General features: G+C 37.8%; 1 protein-coding gene across 3 annotated transcripts in view; it reads right to left on the reverse strand.

Annotated features, from left to right (window-relative positions):
- usp6nl (USP6 N-terminal like) overlaps positions 1 to 16262 on the reverse strand; it is a 308470-nt gene that overhangs the window by 145434 nt on the left and 146774 nt on the right. Inside the window, exon 1 of one of the 3 annotated variants that reach the window (XM_028813845.2) lies at positions 1333 to 1522. The exons of the other annotated variants lie outside the window; for them this stretch is intronic. Within the exon in view, the coding sequence (XP_028669678.1) occupies positions 1333 to 1387 (55 nt within the window). The 5' untranslated portion in view covers positions 1388 to 1522. Of the gene's footprint in view, positions 1 to 1332; positions 1523 to 16262 lie in introns of those variants that run through there. 3 annotated transcript variants of the gene reach the window in all.

The raw sequence follows: 16262 nt of genomic DNA on the forward strand, positions 1-16262 counted from the left end.
TCTCAGTACAGGTATGGCTTCAAAAGGGTGCTGGAAACATTCTTCACGGATTTTGGTCTATACTGTGAAACTTCACAAAGCACCTGTACTAGATTGAGATCCAGAGGCTGTGTAAGGGGCTGAAGTAAACTGAAGTCACTGTCATGTCCATGAAACAAGTCTGAAATGCTCTATACTTCATTGAATGTTGCATTATCCTGCTGGATGTATCCATTTAAAAAAAAATAGTAGACTTTGACCAATATGAGGATGCATACAGTTAGCAACAATGCTTAGGGGTAAATCATAGTATTATTATGATGTTCATTTGGTATTAAAGGCCCTATTCTCTACAGGATCAGTAGTTACCAGCATTGCACTGTTGACACAAGGTGGGATGGATTCGTCAATTCATGATGTTTACACCAAATTTTGGCTTTCTGTGTGTCACATCAGAAAAATGGTTTGTAAGTCTCAATCATCTTGTTTGGATGACCACATGGCCCCTGTAGCCTTTTCTTCCTGTTCACAGCTGACTGCAATGGAAACTTATGTGGTCTTTTGGGTATCAGTTTAGATCAGGTGTTCCAAATACACTGTACTTACCATGTAATTACCTGTATAATTACAGAGTAATTAGGGGTTATTACCTTGCATTTACTGTGTAATACAGTGTAATTCTATAATGAAGTGCTCAATTGTAATTGGTATTCCAATATTTATATAAATATGTATGTAAATAAATTATAGAATAACAATTACAACTGAGTGCTTGTGTTAAACAGAAAGTACAAGGTAATAACATCTAGTTACTCTGTAATTATACAGGTAATTACAGTGTAATCAGGGACACATTATCTAAAGTTATACTGTATTTTGTGGCCTTTCTATTAACACTCTTGTCATTTTTTGCTTATTACACTACTACCTGTAAACACTGCAGATATTTTTATATGTAAAATATTGCCTAGAAATAAAATCTGACATTCTGTACTTTATTCTCCTATTCATTGTTTCACCTTGAAAACATATTTTATAAATATATAAGAAAAATACATCATGTTACCTCATTGCCCCAGTATTTTCACCTTCTCGTTGTTTATATAAATAAAACTTTATGTGGCATCAAAGAACACTACACTACAAGCCTTAATATTTAAAAAATGCAGCATTGCTTTGAGGGTGTAACTGTATTCAGGAAGGTCCTACTGCTGGTTGATGTTTAAACTCTCTGAATTGCACCAGGAAACTAAATAAAAACTGCAGATACAGAAGATAAGCATTCTGTCATTTTAATCATAACCTTGGTACCTAATCTTAGCCAAAATGTCCGCTAGTAAATCATTGACTTACTCCTTTTTTGGTGGTCCAGGTCATCCTCAATCCAAGGCTGAATTTTAGTCCTCATTGGTCACAAGGAGTGCTAACCCCATTCCAAAAAGTGAAAACAAAGAACTGAAGGTTTAAAAACCTCTTGTTATTTAATGGTATTCTTTGCCGATGAGACACATGTTTATACTAGCATTCTTATCAAAACTGCTGGGAAGTTAGGGGAAAAACAAGACTTTGAAGGCTGGACAAAGATGTTTGTTTATAGAAGACCTACAGACTAGTTGATGCCCATTCCTACACTCAGCATTCCAGACTAATAATAAACAAGGGGGTCTATTGAAACAATTCCAAAATATCTGCGTTGAGTGAAGTTAGCAGAGTTGACAGCGCCAGGCAGAATGAACTGGCTGACCACTGAGACTTTTTGTGCATTCTTTCAGGAAGTGGAACTGTTCAAACAGAAAAAGATTCTGAAACCTTCGAAAATCTTCTATGTGTAATGCTAAAAAAGATGCACTACATAAGCGCAAACCAAAAACAATGTGAAATAAGTGTCATGGTCACAGTTCTATAAGCTTGTCTACTGGAAAGTCTGCTCAGAGCTAAATGTTATACAGTACAGTCTTAGAAACAGCCGTGATTGAAAGGCATATTTAGTGACTACATTTTGCAAATGGTTTACATATTTACATGGCAACAATGCATTCCAACTGAGCTTAAATCTAAATTATATAAAACAACTGGGCATGAGCTAGCTGTGGGACAGTGTTTAGTGCTGATGCTTCACTGCTACTGTCAGTGTCTGTGTGATGTGATGCGTGAGCACCCTGTGTCTATGTGGATTTTCTTCAGTTACATAAGTTTCTGATACCCCAAATATGTGCATATATTACGTTGACTGGCAACTCTGTATTGGCACATTATATATGAATGTGGGTGAGTGAATTGGAGTCACTGCTGGAATGGCAGTGCATTTCACTGAAGTTCAATTCCCACTTTATCTTTGATATTGCAGAGACAGGCAAATTGTGGTTCTAAAAATGTAGTGTACGTATTAATTATTTTACATATAAACCTAAACAAGATTCTTAATGTATGAAAAAGGCCCAACATTTTTTAGAAAAAGCGATAAAAGACAGCAATGTGTAGGTTATTCATTCGTTTTTACTCAATCATAATCACATGCAAGGCAGGAACCAAGGAACCAACTCTGGACGTTGAACACAGAACACACTGTCTCATAACTACCCAGAGAAGACAAGGAATAAATGTGCAAACTCCACACATACACTGTGAGCAGGCTGGTGGTGGAACACAGATCACGGAATCATTGAGGAAGAAGTACTCCTCACCAGACTGTCCAACTGGTATTTATGCAGATAATATTAGCTAAGCAAAATAAAAGATGCTTTCACCCTGTGTCACCAAACTTGTTATTACTACACTGAACAGAAAACCTAACACCTTACATCTTACTTCACTTGCTGAGCCCACTTGGCTAGCAAAAACCTTCCTGTTTTCTAGGCAGTAAACAAGTAGCACATATACTGAAAATAAAAGAACAAAATTATTTCATAAGGGAGAAGTGGGTCCTGAAGTATATACAGTATAATGTTTGCTGACAAAAGAGCTAACACCCTCAATAAAGTTGGTGACATGAATATTAATGTGGAAGATGAAAATAGGCTCTCAATGAGGCCAGTAGATCTGAAACTGAGTGAAAACAAGCAGCCAAAGAAATTACAACTTGCCATCACAGCTGATTGGTTGGGGGCTATACGGGCAGAATGATAGCACTTGAAGAGTGCTTGCCTGTTTAGCAAAAATTAAACAGAAGAACTTCATGCTTATCTTTTTCAAGGATAATTTTTTAGCAACATTTTCAAACTATTTTTTCTGACACAAATACAGTTTTATGTGTTTTTAAAACTTTTCATACAATGTGCCACAACTCAGTGATTTTGTAACATACTTATGCAGTTCAGTATTTTGTGAAGATGGTGCCTATTCTGCCATCTGGGAGCAAGGCTGGACTCAGCCATCAGTAAGGTGGCCAGTTCTTTGCAGGGCCTACACATGTACACAAGTCTTAGGATCTTTAATTAATCTAAGCTATTAATAAAACTGTATTGATAAAGGGGATAAGACAGAGTGCAGGAGTCCGGTGGAAAAATTTGTTTCTTGATGCAAAGAAAATTGTCTGCATCTTAACAGCAACAATACCAAGGAACTGGTTTTTGACTTTTGCTGCACCAAATAGCCTCTGTGTCTGATCACTATGTAAGGAGTGGATGTAGAGGTGGTCCATTCCTACAAGTACATGGGGGTTCACATCAATGACAGGTTGAACTGGTCTCGGAGCACAGAGGAATTATATAGGAAGGGGCAGAGCAGGCCCTTTTTCCTTTGGAATCTGTGACTCTTTAATGTGGGAAATGACATCCTTCATCTCTTCTATAAATTTGTGATGGCCAGGGTGATTTTCTACACTGTGGAGTGCTAGGCTGGTAAGATGACTACAGGAGAGGCCCACCAAATCAAAAAGCTTTAAAAGGGCAAGCTCAGTTATGGGATGCATTCTAGACCCCCTGGGGGTAGAAGCAAATGAGGGAATTAAAACTAAACTGAGTGCCATATGAACAATGCTACACATTAACACACACTCTGACACACTAACACTGAGAACTTTAAGCCAATGAATTATTCAGCAGAAGTGTGGGCTCCTTTATACCAACAGCAATACGTCTGTATAATGCCTCACTGGGACTGGGACTGCCAAGTCAGAACTTTTCTTTCTTTTTAATGTTCTTGCTTTATAATCATCCGTGTGTGTTCAGACCTAACTAAATATATGCGTATATTTATTTATTTATCAACTTACTTATCTACCTATTTATGTATTTTTTTATTTAAAGAGCTTCTATAAGAAGCCAAATTTCCCCTTGGGGACAAATAAAGTTCTGTCTATCTATTTATCTATAGATCTCTTTGGCATTTGTGAAGAAAACCAGAATTGAGATGGTAAGAATGTGCAAACTCTACACAGACAAAGACTGGGCACCAGATACAAACCTAAAACTATTGTGTTGTGAAGCAGGAGTGCTAACTGTGCCACGTGCCACCCCTCAGTGTGAAACCAGCAATTTTTTTTTTTAATATGTAGATAAAATGTTTACTACTACCAGTTAAGCAGTAGTGCATCTTCTCGCCACTACATGATAATACAATACTTTATAGAATATGCTGTCCAAAAATTCTCAGTCATGAAAATAAATTATTCTAAAAATCCCGCATGATCCTTTCATACGGCAAGCCCAGTGTGGGTGAGTGAATGAATGTGGATGCACATGTGATTGTGTGCTGCATTAGACTGGTACCAAGTCTATAGTTAGATTCCACCTTCCAGCCACTGCTGCAGGGACATATGCTGGCTAGACCCCATATGCCTTGAAGTGGGTTACAAAAAAAGCTGCACTGAGGGATTTTCATGTTAATCTTCTTCCACTATAATGAAACAATATCACAGAGTTTAAAATAGTATTATAACAATATATCAAATATCTCCTGAACTACAGCTGCTGCGCCTAGCTTAACATGACTACAACAAATGCTAACACAAAGAGATTTAGGTATTACTTCCAAAGTTCAATGAAGGCACATTTTGCAGCAGATTACACATATTTCTTAAGTAGACCCAACTGTGCATATGACCAGACAACCTGTACATTCTTCTACTCTAATTCCTAAAAAGTCTGCAAAGGCTGCACAACACAGGTTATGGACTGAATAAACTGTTTCCATGCAAAAAAACGATCCAATTGCTCTTGGCCTGTAGTCATGGCAGCAGTCTTTCTGTGCCATACTGTGACAAGCTCTCTTTGAAGATGGACAGTTCGTTTTGCCACTCATATCAGTAGTTGTGGGAGAGGTGGGGGCATACACAAAGATAAGCAAAGGGTTATGGAAGGGAGGCAGGCATTTTAGAATGTTTGTATACTATGTAGTGCTTACAATACTAAGTGACCCACAATAAACAAAAAAAATAATGGCTCGAAACAGACGGTAGAACTGGTTGCTTCTATTCCACCACTGAGTCAAGTTGCATTTATGTTATACTCCAAATTCAGAATAATAATAATAATAATACATTTTATTTATATAGCGCCTTTCCCATGCTCAAGGCATTTACAGAATATAATAAAGAACGGCAGAATATACAGTATATAGCATTGTACAAACCAGATAAATAAAAAAGAAGATTAAGACAGTAAATTCTGAAAAAAAAAAAAAAAAAACAGACAACATAATTGATGGTCTAGCACACACATACAGGTTACATTGGCATCTTGACAGAGAAGTAAACTGAGAGAAAGGTAATAAAGTCAAGTAGAGCTAAAAGCCTTCCTGAACAGATGAGTTTTGAGTTGTTTTTTAAAAGAATTCATGGAGTCAGCTGACCTGATTAATTTTGGTAGGTCATTCCAGAGTCTGGGCGCTATACAGCTGAAGGCCCTGTCACCCATAGAGTGTAGATTAGTGAGGGGCACAACAAGATTACCAGAATCAGAGGACCTTAGTGGGCGGGCAGGCATATAGTATAGTATAGCATATAATTCAGGTCACAATTTCCATCAAAGATACAAGAGAAAACACATTTCTACATGTGGTTGGAGATGGCTGTGGATGCTCAATCATTAGTAGAAATGAATACATTATACATAACATTTACTTAATGAATACATAACTCATAAAAATGTTGTCAGTCTGCATCCCTGTTTCCAGTTTATGTTTAAGACCAGCAAGCCCACAATTCTCGAAAGAATCGCAAATCCAAGAATGGCAATCACCTCACGGAGGGTGGGTGCATCCCGGGAAATGTCATTTAATTAAATAAACATATTTGTACTAAAGCGGTTTCTTTTTGGAGCTGTGACTCATGTGGTCATGGTGTTTCAGAAGCGCGTTGTAGGTGCCTTGTTTCCATCAGGACGTAAATGCATGACAATATCACGGTGAAACAGAGGCTCACCATCATCACTTTGAAACACAATTGCCACTTCATTAACGATGGGAACATTGTATCGTCTCGGATCCTGTTCTTTGTCCTTTATTAGCACTAAGGCAATTGTAGTTGGTGCCACACCGTCCGCTTCTGCTTTTGTATTGGCTTCTCTTTCAACCTCATGTAGCATGTTTATAGAGTTTGCTAATGGGTGATTGTTTATGACTCAGCTATGTTTGTCATTATTAGCTCTGTGGTTAATACTGTGTCATCTTGATGTAACACGTACATTTGGGCACATTTGCGGTGGCGAATTGGCGCAGGGTGCACTGTTCCAATCCGATGCAATATTTGTCAACACACGTGAAAGCAGTATGGGCCATTCCCAAGGGGGAAGCCGGTGCGTGATGAAATATCATGGAGGGTGGGTGCGTCCTGGGACAGTTCATTTCAAAGCGCTTCTGTTATTTTTTTGCTTCATGCAGTCTCGTTTTTGTTTTTTTATGGCTGTGTCGTCGTATATGCGGTGGTATGGCTGGTCGCGTCCGGGCGGCTGTACAACCTGGCGTGCACTCTTTACCTCAGGTTTAGTTCACAGGTCGTAGGCATGGTAAAGTTTCCATTTAATTCAATAACCGCATTTGAACTAAAGCGGTTTCTTTGTGTGGGCGCCTTCGTTCATTGTTTTTATCCATGTTGTTTAGGCGCCACCTACTGACTCTGGGAAGCCGTCGCGTTTGACTCTGGGGCCACCTACTGACTCTGGGAAGCTGCCGCGTTTTGGGAAGCCGCTGCATTTGATTCTGGGGCGTGCGCCACGGCGCAGCACGTTGTGTTATTTGGTTTTGGGCGCCCCCTACTGACTCTGGGAAGCCGCTGCGTATGACTCTGGGGCGGGCGCCGCCGCATTTTGGGATGCCGCTACATTTGACTCAGGACTCTGGGGCAGGCGCCAAGGCCGCAGTGCGCATGCGTGCGTTTGACTCTGGGGCGCTGAGGCGCACTGCGCATGCGTATCGGTGCATTCGTGCATAAATTAAAACTGTGGTTTAGTAATATAGATATCAGATGTTCTGTAGATGTTGTCATAAATTATGGCTTCTTTTGCGATGCCATCTCCTGATGCATGTAAGTAGTGACATGCATCATCTGTGTGTAGCACTCTGACTTGGGTTTAGTTTACTGTCTGTTTGTGCATTTCACCTCAAAAATACTTTACATTTCTAACTTTGCGTTCATTAAACTTTTTTTGAACTTCTTTTTTTGCCTATTTCTAATTTGTTGGTCTGATTCAGGTCTCTGTTGAAAGGTATGTTTCAGGCAATGGGCAGAAACCCAAGTATATAACTTACAAGGTGTATGTAGGTCATCATAAAGAATCATTTCATTTGGAGAAGGATGTAGACTTTCTATTTTGCAGTCTAATTTCTCTTAATGTTTGACAATTACTGAGAATATTATGCACTGAAATGTCCGGTAGTTTGCTGTTGTCTACTCTAGTTACACATATTTTACATCTCTTACCTCCATGTCTAGCATTCTCTGCACACATATTCATCATTTAATGTTTTGTTAGGAAACAAATGTATGAACTGTGATAGTGCTACAGTTCCACTATGACATGCTAAAAGCACTAAATATATCATGCACAATCTAATGTCTCTTTTTTCATCTCGCTGCACAGTACACATACAAATCAGTGATGAACAGACAAAGAAACACACACATAAAAGAGGAAAAGATGAACAATATACCTAGGCCCCTTCACAGAGAACATTATATTTTGTTATAGGGAAAAAGAGCTTGATAGGAAACATACTATAATTTGGAAAAAACAAGCTACATTAAAAGCTAGAAATTTCAAAATCCTATTTGAAATTCAAGTACAGTATATATAAATTTGATCTTTTGTTAGCAAGGTATCCCTTTTTAATGATTAAAGGTTGCTGAGACATCCTATACTTTTTCTACAAAAAGTTCCAGTAGACCCATGTACACAACTGCAAAAATTCATCACTTCATTCTATTGGTTCCACTAAAAGTAGAAGAAGTAGAAGTAATAGAAATAGTTGTTAAAGATTGAAAGAAATAAATTTACCTTAACTTACCTACGCATGAGGCGTCACACCTTCAGTTGTTTGCGTACGTTGCAATAAAACCACAAGTTAATCAAAAGCAATAAATTATTTTTAATATACTCAAGGATGTCTTCTTTTAAATCAATCCTAAGTTTCCATGTTATGGGCTCTCTTTCATTATTTTACACATGTATACCCTGAAGCGAGCAGTGAGCGTGTGACACCAGAGTTAGTCTGTTTTATCAAATATCCCACCTACTACAAGCCACGTATAATGAAAGGCTCATTACCATTGGATAGCTAAGGTTCAGAGAATTATAATGATGCACAGTTGTCTACGATTGATCACTTGTCCTACACAGCTCTGCAGAAACAGAAGCAAATATATTATTATACTAGCAAAATACCCGCGCTTCGCAGCGGAGAAGTAGTGTGTTAAAGAGGTTATGAAAAAGTAAAGGAAACATTTTAAAAATAACGTAACATGATTGTCAATGTAATTGTGTTGTCATTGTTATGAGTGTTGCTGTCATATATATATACATATACACATATACACACACATATACAGATATATTATATATACATATACACATATTTTTTATATATATATATATATATATATATATATATACACACACATACATACATACATATACACACATAGATGCACTTACAATAACATAGAAATCAATATAAACAACATTAACATCATTATCATATGAGAATATGAATATATAAGAAGCACATTTCATATAAATATAAATTATTAAACAGTAAAATCTTCTTCAATAATTTGCTACCGTGGCTTTTCGTTGGTCTGTCCAGGATTTTAAATCACATGTAGCTTGCAAACCGTTTCACGTATTGACTTGAAATGTGGTACACATATAATACGTCACGTCTGCTATCCGCTTTATGGGTGATGAATGTATTACTCTTTTTATGTTTATTTTATTTTAGAATCAACTCCTATCTGCGCACACCAGGGCGGCCGTGGGCAGATGCGTATGGTGTATTCACTCCATGTTATCGTGCATTGCGCTGTCACTGGTATTTTCATAAAAGAATTTGAACAATATATAAGAAGCGTATAAATTATTAAACAGTAAAACATTAACATTTAAGAAGTAAAGTTACATTGAGTACTACTGCAGTGCCTTCGGGTATACCTCATTTTTTCTTTGCCCATTACATGCTTAAATGTATACATTTTTTGGTGTACCTACCCGAGAACACGCGACATATAACCGACCGTGGGAGAAGCATGGATTTTAAACACGCGTTGAGTTCATCTGCTGGTCTCCCTCGTGGAATAACTGGTAATGTTTGAGTAAAATCTACAGCGAGTAAAACGACATTACCTCCTTTTTTTTTTTTTACGATCTCTGAGATCTTGCTTTTTTCGGTTCAAGGCTTCATAAGCTCTTTTATGTTCAATGTTGTACTTAATAAGTACTAATTATCCCAAACCATTATCTTCGAATGTTGCAAGACTTTCGCCTTGTATGTAGATCGGGGTAATTACATTCATTGCATTTCTAGTCTGAATCACAATCTGATTGTATGGGTGGTTACCTGGCACTGTAGGGTTGCCACCCGTCCTTTAAAATACGGAATCGTGCCGCGTTTGAGAATGAAATTGCGCGTCCCGTTTTGAATCAATACTGGACGGGATTTCTCCCGTATTTTTTTTATCATTTTTTTTTTAAAGCAGCGTCTCATGCAAATCATCCCACACGCATTTTATGAAGATGCCTCCTTTCCTACTTTTGATTGGGTAATACTTGATGTCATCGTTAGTTTGATTGGTGTTTTTAACTGTCCAGTGAGGAGGGCGTGTCTTTTAAGTACAGTCTGCAAAGTGTTGGCACTGAGATATGGCGTCAGCGCCATAGTTGAAGCCCCTAACGTTGCGGTCAGCAAGTCGGCTAACATCCGCCATGTGCCGTCTTTCAGTTGCGAGAAGCAGATCATAGAATGGTTGAAACTGTTGCCCCTAACGTTGCGCCATGGCGTGTGCTTCGTTTATACCTCGTGTCTTCTCATTAAACTTTTATCTCCGTTGCCACCCGTCCTTTAAAATACAGAATCGTGCCGCGTTTGAGAATGAAATTGCGCGTCCTGTTTTGAATCAATACTGGACGGGATTTCTCCCGTATTTTTTTTATCATTTTTTTTTTTAAAGCAGCGTCTCATGCAAATCATCCCACACGCATTTTATGAAGATGCCTCCTTTCCTACTTTTGATTGGGTAATACTTGATGTCATCGTTAGTTTGATTGGTGTTTTTAACTGTCCAGTGAGGAGGGCATGTCTTTTAAGTACAGTCTGCAAAGTGTTGGCACTGAGATATGGCGTCAGCGCCATAGTTGAAGCCCCTAACGTTGCGGTCAGCAAGTCGGCTAACATCCGCCATGTGCCGTCTTTCAGTTGCGAGAAGCAGATCATAGAATGGTTGAAACTGTTGCCCCTAACGTTGCGCCACGGCGTGTGCTTCGTTTATACCTCGTGTCTTCTCATTAAACTTTTATCTCGCGAATATGTTATTGCAATCTGCAGTGGGAGCGTTTCTATTAACTTAATTTAAACTTACGTTTTACACCGTGCTTTGTTTCCCTTATGAACATGCTTGTATGCTTAACTCGCTCCGTTCTCAATTGTTTAATTAATTTTTTGCTCTTCGCTGTTTGCGGCTGTTCCTCCATTTCCCCCTACTTCGTTCTTTTATCTCGCGAATATGTTATTGCAATCCTTAACGGGAGCGTTTCAATAAACTGATTGAAAATAGTTTTGCATTTACCTTTTTAGTAAAAGGCGAGCTTTTAAGCCTGAGAAATCACCCCGTAAATGCACACGTTTAATTGGACATGTGTTAATATGTATGGTTACACAGTATTAAAAGACAGTGAACAACGTCAGTTACCTTTCTTCCCGCGTTTGATAAAAGGTGAGCTTTTAAGCCTGAGAAATCACCCCGTAAATGCACACGTTTAATTGCACATGTGTTAATATGTGTGCTCACACAGTATTAAAAGACAGTCAAAAATTAACGTAATTTACCTTCGTTCCCGCGTGTGACTCGTGCTGTAAATGTCTTCCTTGTTTTTAGTTCACGTGATTACGTAGGAGGCGTGATGACGCGATACGTGACTCCGCCTCCTCCATTACAGTGTATGGACAAAAAATATGTTCCAGTTATGACCATTACGCTTTGAATTTCGAAATGAAACCTGCCTAACTTTTGTAAGTAAGCTGTAAGGAATGAGCCTGCCAAATTTCAGCCTTCCACCTACACGGGAAGTTGGAGAATTAGTGATGAGTGAGTCAGTCAGTCAGTGAGGGCTTTGCCTTTTATTATTATAGATTATGCAAGTAATTGCTCATCTGTACACATCATTACTCACAAAGCTGGAGTCAGATTCAGAGCAATGTTTTGACTTTATTTAGATCGACATGTTTGATGGAATCAAGGTCATGCTTGATTTGTAAGTACTGTTTAGTATGGCTCTGAAGCTTTGAGGTATGCAGTTTTACAGTTCAAAAGTAATATGTTCAATTACCATACTCAGAGGCATGTTCTCCCTATGTCAGTTTTCTGAGCAGTGCTCTTTCAATTTCAACTTAAGAGTACAGGCAATGTTTCTTAGCATATTGATGAGTAATTATTATGTTGTACTTGTGCTTCGCAAACTTTCATGCAAAGACTGACCCCAGTCGAGTCTGACTATATCATGGCACCTCGTGTCACTGTGGAACAAAAAAAAAAGTTTCAGCTAGTTACTGTCTTCACTTTTTTATAATTCCTCTGCCACACTCCACCAAAGTGACAGACTGCACCGCGCAGTTTCTAATCATGCTCACTTCACCCCTAGTTCCCCCACTAACACTATCAACACCACCGACCACCAGGAAGGGAGAAATGAGAGTGATTACAAAAGTCTGTGTCAACCCTTTTGGTGGCACTGCAGAGAAAAACTGGGGGGTAGATTATACAATGAACAAATCTCATACACTCGCAACCTGGCAATGGTCTCTTGCGACTTTAAAGTGGCTGAAAAACACTGGGTCAGGTGTATGTGTCTGCAATACTAGCTGGCTGCAAAGGTTTTGACCACATTTCCTTAACCCAGCACTAGAAGAAGCTGGTAGGAAAATGTATGTATGTACTTAGTTTATTCCAGACATGAAATGCAAGGAAAACGCAACAACATCAAACAATAATAAATAAACATTTGTGGAGCAACTGCAGGAGAAGGCAGGAGAAGTTGGGTGGATTGCAGTGAAAAAACAATTCCAAAAAAGTTGGGACACTGTCTAAAATGTAAATAAAAACAGAATGCAATGATTTGCAAATCTCATGAACCCATATTTTATTCACAATAGAACATAGAAATGTGTGTTTTACTATTTCATGAAAAATTTTGAATTTTTCATGGTATGTCTCAAAAAGGTTGGGATGGAGCGACAGAAGACTGTAAAAGTAAGTGATACTACAAAGAAACAGCTGGAGGAACATTTTACAACTAATTAGGTTAATTGGCAACATGATTGGGCATAAAAAAAAAGCATCTCAGAGAGGCAGAGTCTCTCAGAAGTAAAGATGATAAAGAAGATCTGCAAAAAACTACAGTCTACAAATCATTTGACAATTTCAGATTAATGTTTCTCAACATAAAATTGTGAAGATTTTGAATATCTCATCATCTACAGTACATAATATCATGAAAAGAATACAAGAATCTGCAGAAATCTCTGTACGCAAAAAACAAGGCCGAAAAATCAATATTGGATGCCAGTGATCTTTGGATCCTCAGGCGGCACTGCATTAAAAACAGGTCTGATTCTGTCATGGAAATCACTGATTGGGCTCAGGAACACTTCCAGAAATTATTGTTTGTGAATACATTTCCTCCCTTCCATCCACACACACAGGTTACAGCTCTATCATGCAAAGAAGAAGCCATATGAGAACATGACCCAGAAACGCCACCATCTTTTCTGGGCCAAAGCTCATATAAAATGGCCTGAGGCAAAGTGGAAAACTGTTCTGTGGTCAGACAAATCAAAATATGAAATTGTTTTTGGAAATCGTGGATACCGCGTCCTCTGGACTAAAGAGCAGAGGGACCATCAGGCTTGTTATCAGTGTTCAGTTCAAAAGCCTGCATCTCTGATGGTATGGGGGTGCATTAGTACCTATGGAATTGGCAGCTTGCACATCTGGAAAGGCACCATCAATGGTGAAAGGGATATACAGATTTCAGAGCAACATATACTCCCATCCAGACAATGTCTTTTTCAGGAAATGCCTTGCATATTTCAGCAATATAATGCCAAACTACATACTGCATCTATTACGAGAGTGCTTTGAGTAGTGAGAAAAGCGCTATATAAATGTAAAGAATCATTACTACGACAGCATGGCTTTGTAGTACAAGAGTACGGCTGCTGAACTGGCCTGCCTGCAGTCCAGACCTTTCACCAAATGAAAACATGAAATGAAAAATACGACAAAGGTGACTTCGTCACCAGGACTCTTGAGTGGCTGGAATCCTATATCAGAAAAAAAGAGAGTTAAGACTTCTAATATTCATGCTACACATTCTGTTAATAATGAAAGTCAGTCTCCCTGTTTTTTTATGTTTTGTTTTTTTTTTTATTGTGGAAATCAAGTACAGGGATCTTATTAAAAAACAATCTGTGCATTATAGATAGGCTAAGATCAGGAAAGTTTAAAGTTCCTGATAGCCATTTTTGTTCTGAGAATTATCAGACTATTTTGTTAATATATTAGGTCTATTTGTTTCCTAGGGATTATTTTATATCCATCTTAAAAGAAATGAATACTAAACAAAAATGGCAATGCAAAATTTTGAATTAGAAAACCTAGTTAAAATCAAGATGTGCATTGTGAAAACTGAAGTATATGTTTTCCCTGATTCTCAGAATCAATTGTAATATATCTTCAGTGAATGACTACAGGGCTCATAAGTTAATTTTGCTCAGACTTTTAACCAGAAGGAAAGAGGCAAGGTTAAACTCAAAGTGAGCGTGAAAGTCCTTAAATTTTAGAAATCACTAAGAGCAGTTTATATGCACATACAGCCTAGCATCAGTGCAGGGAAAAACTACCTATCCCCCTAATAATGAACAATATAGATGCAAGGCTACAAACCTAGGCTCTTTTAATCTGACAAAATGATAGAGACAGAGGAAAGAAAATGTTAATCAATAATAGTGTGTCCTGGGCTCCTATCAAGACATGTCATAGTATCCCCAGGTATTCAAGTCACCAGAGAAAATAATGATAGAGTAAGAGTTACACCAGATAATGAATTCCATCCACCCATCAGTAAGCACAGCACACCACTTTCTCAGAATGTTGAGAATAGGTTTCAGTCAACTACATACATTGAAAGTCTGTTCCTACCTGCTGTCAGGATACAATGGTAAGTGGCAGGGAACGAGATAATGATAAGATTTAAAAGCTGAATCACATCTTAAGAAAAAGGGTAAAGATATCTCATGATAAAATGTAATTAAAAAATGATGTTTTTCCCCAGACAGGAGAGGTTGGCAACACAATAATATACTGTAGTTCCAAAATTTGAAGAAAAGTCTTAGACATTATTACATGTCATATTTAAAATATATAGACCTTATGGCAAAATGCAGTAAATGGGTCTCAGAGCTGTACCTTATTACAGTATAAAAAGACTGAGTAAAACTGGAAATCAAGCCCCAAGGAGGTTTTATGGTCTGATGAAACCAGAATTAAGCTTTTAGGCCAACTAAACATCATATTTGGTGTACAGTAAGCCAAACACTGCACATTATACAAACACAACAATATCACCACCGTGAAGTATGGTAGTGGCAGCATCATACTGTGGGGAAGCTTCTCTGCAGCAGGCTCTGGGTGACTTCAGAGGGTAGAAGGTAAAATGAATGCAGAAAAATACAGGGAAATCTTAAAAGAACATCTGATGCAGTCTGCAAAAAACCTGCACCTTGAAAGAAGACTAGTCTTCCAGCAAGACAATGACCCCAGCATAAAGTCAAAGCTGCACAAGAATGACTTAAAAACAATAGTGTTAATGTCCTGGAGTGGCCAAGTCCAGATCTCTGTTCAACTGTAAATTTGTAGCTGAACTTGAAAAAGGCTGTTCACTCATAATCATCATGCAGCATGACAGATACTGAACAGTTTTTTTTTTTTTTTAAAGAAGAACAGGGGAAAAAATGCAGTGTCCAGATATTGAAAACTGATAGAGATGGGTCCTTCTTCAAAGTACAGACTTAAAGAGGGTGAATACTTATGCAATCAATTACTGTGTGTTTTATATTTGTGATTCGTGTAGATCACTCTATAGAAATCTGTTTTTACTTTCACACTAAACAGTCTTTTTCTATTGATTAATGTCAAGAAATCCAAAAATAAATCCATTGTGATTGAAAATTGCATAAGAATAAAATGTGAAAACTTCCAAGAAGGTGAATACTCTTTATAGGCACGATAGATAGATAGATAGATAGATAGATAGATAGATAGATAGATAGATAGATAGATAGATAGATAGATAGATAGATAGATAATGCACTTTGTACAACTTGTTTCAGTTTTAAAAATGCTGGTACACTTTACTTAGCTCTTCAGAGAAATTCAGCAATAGTGTCAATAATTATTTCATATGATACACAAATTAATAATGCTTAACTTTTTTGAACTCAATTTTAATTTTATGAATATTTTCTTGAAGAAGACATTCTATGGTAAACACATACAGTATATGGGTGAAAATGCTACTGAATTTGCAAAAACACGGTTGGGGTTTAAAATATGACAACAGAAAAGAAACAAATAGAAG

The sequence above is a fragment of the Erpetoichthys calabaricus genome, chromosome 1, assembly GCF_900747795.2.
Source record: "Erpetoichthys calabaricus chromosome 1, fErpCal1.3, whole genome shotgun sequence".
NCBI lineage: Eukaryota > Metazoa > Chordata > Cladistia > Polypteriformes > Polypteridae > Erpetoichthys > Erpetoichthys calabaricus.